The 4,797-nt window shown below is 48.1% G+C and overlaps 1 protein-coding gene across 1 annotated transcript; it reads left to right on the forward strand.

Annotated features, from left to right (window-relative positions):
- The first annotated feature begins 887 nt into the window (after window positions 1–887).
- LOC147889815 (uncharacterized) lies at window positions 888–4,533 on the forward strand. The gene is made up of 3 exons (XM_087391320.1): window positions 888–2,475; window positions 2,651–3,826; window positions 4,057–4,533. Exons 1-3 carry the CDS (start codon window positions 888–890, stop codon window positions 4,452–4,454), a joined length of 3,162 nt encoding a protein of 1,053 aa, XP_087247446.1. The 3' UTR covers window positions 4,455–4,533.
- Window positions 4,534–4,797: the final 264 nt, after the last annotated feature.

A 4,797-nucleotide genomic window follows, 5' to 3' on the forward strand; every position in this document is an offset into this window, starting at 1 on the left:
TGTAGAGCATGGAAAATCGAGCATTTTTCCCTTTTGGAGCGCCCTCAAATTCTTCCTAGATCAAGAGATACGACTTGATCTATGTGGAGGGGCAAAAGGGTGGAAAATGAAGATGTGGCATTGTGATGTGGCAAATAGGTGCACATGGAAGATACATAGTGTGCCTAGGAAGAGATTACTATGCTTGTGGAGCACTGCTGAGGTGGCACTGTCTGGGTGCACATGCAAGGTGATGCGTGTGCCTGGCAAGAGGTAACTGTGCCTACGTAGCACAGTGTGCCACATGGCACTATGACTTGGCAAGTGATGTGGCAAATAACATATATGCTGGCATGGCAAAAGGGTCAACTATGCTGATGTGGTAGACTGGATAGACGTGGTACCCGTGCAGATTACTGCCACATGTCAAGATAAGCAGGTGATGTGGCCAATGGATATCACTGCTGACATGGCACTTTGAGGCTCTTGTTGATGTGGCAGATATGCCTTTGTGGCAGTGTGCCATGTGTCACCTGAGGTAACCACACCGATGTGTGGTAGATGTTTTTGCCTGTGTCATGGTGGGAAGATAAGGTGAGTGACCTTGAGGATAAGGCCATGATGAAATCCTACGAATATGTCAATTCCATAAGACTTGGACTTGCTATCACGATTGCTTATGGAGTCACCTTGCCTTGCACATTTGGCATGGGATGGCTACTATTTGGTAGAGGTCACCGTGAAGAAGTTGGAACTCATTGTCGTGTTGGAGAAGCTCGTAGGAGAGCCATGGGCGTGTTGGAGCTGAATATATAGACTAGTGTGAAGAAAGATGTAGGAGGGTAATGAGGCGGATGGCATGTGGGCTTGGTTTGTGCATCTTCTTCTTGTTCTTGCAAGTGAATATCATGGTATGCTGTGTGCCAGGAAAGGAGGAAGCTGGGCCGTTGCTTGAGTTGAAGAGATCAATTGTGGACGATCCCTTGGCCAGCCTCTCAAGCTGCCACCACCTCCTCTTGCTCCTCAACTCGCAATTCTTCTTGCCCTTCGCGGCTCCTTGCCTCCCTCTCCATCACCGTGTCACCTCTCTCTCCCTCCCCAACCTTGCCCTTCGCGGCTCCTTGCCTCCCTCCCTTGGCCATCTCCCATTCCTCCGCACCCTCAACCTCTCTTCCAATCTTTTCTATGGTACCATTCCTCTTCAACTCGCCAATTGCACCTCTTTACGAACGCTCGATCTCTCTCAAAACAATCTCACTGCAATCGTCCCTGCCTCGCTCGGCCATCTCCCATTCCTCCGCACTCTCAATCTGTCGTCCAATCACCTCACCGGTATCATTCCACCTCAACTCGCCAATTGCACCTCTTTACGAACGCTCGATCTCTCTCAAAACATTCTCACAGGAAGCGTCCCTAGCGAGTTGAGCCTCTTGGGCAAGATGGAGCTGCTTGATCTCAGCGAGAATCAACTCTCTGGCATCATACCACCTGAGTTCGGCTTGCTGAAAGGAGTGGAGCTGCTCTACCTTTGCGACAACTTCCTGACGGGGGCCATTCCTGCTACGTTGTCAAACTGCTCTGCTCTAGTTCGGCTTGCTCTCTTCGTCAATCAACTCTCTGGCATCATACCACCTGAGTTCGGCTTGCTGAAAGGAGTGGAGCTGCTCTACCTTGGGGAAAATCGATTGACAGGGGACATTCCACCGACCTTGTCAAACTGCTCTGCTCTAGTTTCTCTTTCGCTCCTCCTCAATCAACTCTCTGGCATCATACCGCCTGTGCTCGGCTTGCTGAATCGAATGGAGCAGCTCAGCCTTGGGGGAAATAGACTGACAGGGGACATTCCACCGACCTTGTCAAACTGCTCTGCTCTAGTTTATCTTTTGCTCCCCGAGAATCAACTCTCTGGCATCATACCGCCTGTGCTCGGCTTGCTGAATCGAATGGAGCTGCTCAGCCTTTGGGGAAATAGACTGACAGGGGACATTCCACCGACCTTGTCAAACTGCTCTGCTCTAGTTTATCTTTCGCTCCCCGAGAATCAACTCTCTGGCATCATACCGCCTGTGCTCGGCTTGCTGAATCGAATGGAGCTGCTCAGCCTTCGGGGAAATAGACTGACAGGGGAAGTGCCGACGACTCTGGCAAACTGCTCCTCCTTGGTAACCCTCAGAATTAGTAACAACGAGCTCACGGGCAGTCTCAAGAGTATTCTCTTGGGACTCTCCAACGCCACAGAATTCCAAGTTCTGGATCTGGGATACAACCGTTTCCAAGGAGAACTTCCCGATGCCTTTGACAGATTCCCCAGCCTCGTTGAAATTCTTATCGGACACAATTCTTTAAGCGGTCCCCTACCTCGTTCGCTTCGGCACCTCAAGAATCTACTTAGTCTCGCCCTCGACGATAATATGTTTCAGGGTCCGATTCCCACCACATTTCTTACCGGCTCACTCCAATTAGAGGCGTTAAACCTTTCCTCGAATAATCTCACAGGTGGAGTTCTATCTTAGCTTTCTCTCTAGTCTCCACCATCTCTTTGTCATTGATACCAATTATCGAATCATCAAGCTTTCATTTCTTGACATCAACACTTCTTATCGAATCATCAACTTTCGGTTTTGTATGTACAATATCTTTACATTTCCTCTTGGTCGCAATAACTGTACAGGTTCCATTCCCGCCGGTCTGGGAGCCCTGCTTGGGCTGTTGACCTTAGATATATCGTACAACGCCTTAACTGGCCTGATACCACCGACACTTGGATCACTCATACATCTGCAACAGTTAAATCTCTCGAACAACCACCTCTCAGGCGACATTTCTTCGACTCTTTATCTTTTCGATCAATGTTTTGAATTGATCATTTTGCAACTAGAGAATAACGAGCTTGGTGGCCATTTACCGCCTGGTCTAGGGAACCTTAAGAGTCTAAAGTTACTGGATCTTTCTGACAACAAGCTCACCGGGCATGTTCCTGCGACAGCACCCTTCGATGATGCATCGATTACAAAGCTAACAGGAAACCCCGGACTTTGTGGAATAATTGTGCATCGACCTTGCGCTAGCATATGGTCTCCACCCACGAATCCTTCACACGAGCACCATTTGGCTCAATTTGGACTCTCTGTAATGGGTTCGGTGGTCTTGGGAGGAATGCTCCTCCTGGGAATTATTTGGCTTCGCAGGCAGCGCAATATGCGCAAGGAGAGGAAGAGGATCTATCACGAGCAAGCCGTACAGTTAACTACGCTAAGCAGTGTGCTTCTAACGGGGACGCAGGTGAATCTAAAAGCAGATGAGTTAAGAGAAGCAACAGGACGTTTCAACGAAATGAATGTTTTGGGCAGGGGCAGCACGGGTATCGTCTACCGAGCTTTTGCTCCGGGAGGAAAAGTAGTGGCAGTCAAAGTGCTCAACAACGAGATCACATTGGGAGCTGAGGCCAGTCTCAGAAGAGAGGTTGAGATAATGGGCATGCTGAGGCACAGGAATGTCGTGAGAGTGTTGGGGTGTTGCTTTAATTTGGACGTGAAGGCGATCATACTAGAGTACATGCTTCATGGGAGTCTGGACAAGTATTTGCACCGGGGCGAGTTTGAACTTTTAGCAGAGCAGAAGCTGAACATACTGTGTGGAGTGGCACAAGGATTGGAATATCTGCACCACGGCCATCCTGTAGGAGCCATTGTGCATTGCGACCTCAAGCCTGGAAACATTCTGTTGGATGCAGACTTTGAGGCGCACATCTCCGATTTCGGAATCTCGAAGCTCCTCAAAAATGGCACCAGTCGCCAAGAGTACGCATCTTTTGTTTTGCGAGGGTCGATTGGATACATTGCTCCAGGTCAGTGGAGAGCTCTACATTGCAGTGTTGACAAATAGCCGTCCGTAGATTTTGTTGTGTATGAAGATTGCTCCTGCAAAATCACACAGAGGATGTAGACGTTGTATATTTTGTTGCGTATGAAGTTGCCCATGCATCAGCCAAATCACGGAGAGTATGGGTTCATAACTAGGCAGCTCGTTGCTGCCATTAGATTTTGTTGCTAATCATGCTTCTGTTAAATCTCGCAGAGTACGGGTACATACCCAATCCTAGTACGAAAGGAGATGTATACAGTTTTGGAGTGGTGATGCTGGAGGTCCTGACAGGCGAGAGACCAACGTCCCACGATATACCACTAGAACATCACACCCTTGTGACTTGGGTGCGATCTGCCTTCCAAAAACAGGAGCTTTGTGTCTTCAATACTCCAAGGTTTCCCTCGGAAATTGCAAGACGATTGGCACAAGTCGCTCTGCTGTGCACTCAAGATGCACCCACAAAGCGTCCCTCAATGTTGGACGTGTCGCGCATATTGAAGGACCTTCGGATTGGTCCAAGGCTTCATGCATATCCCAACTTGTTGCAAAATGCATCCAGCAACGCTAGTATTACTAGTCGTTATTCTTCCGAGGACGATGATACTTAACTTGTAAGAAGAGATAGCTCGACCTTTGTTACATTATCTAGAGATGCTCTCAGTAACGCACTTAAGCTTCTTAATTAGTACCCATACCCTATACACAAGAGCACTAGGCAGCATGTGCTACCCAAGATTGAGTCTTTGGATTTGGTGGAAGTATTATGTAACGTTGCTTATTGTGTTTCCAAATTGAATTTCCTAATCATCCCATTGTTTGTTGTTCTTTCCAAATGTGCTTATGAATTTTCCTCATCTTGTTCAACCTTTAGCTTGCTAATCAAGTAGCATCTCAATCTCTCATACCAATGCCCTTAAACACACCACACATCTACCAGCCGGTTCCTTCTTT

The sequence above is a fragment of the Dipteris shenzhenensis genome, chromosome 20 (assembly GCF_047967505.1).
Source record: "Dipteris shenzhenensis isolate YYH24624 ecotype China chromosome 20, Dip_SZ_1.0, whole genome shotgun sequence".
NCBI classification, from domain to species: Eukaryota; Viridiplantae; Streptophyta; class Polypodiopsida; order Gleicheniales; family Dipteridaceae; genus Dipteris; species Dipteris shenzhenensis.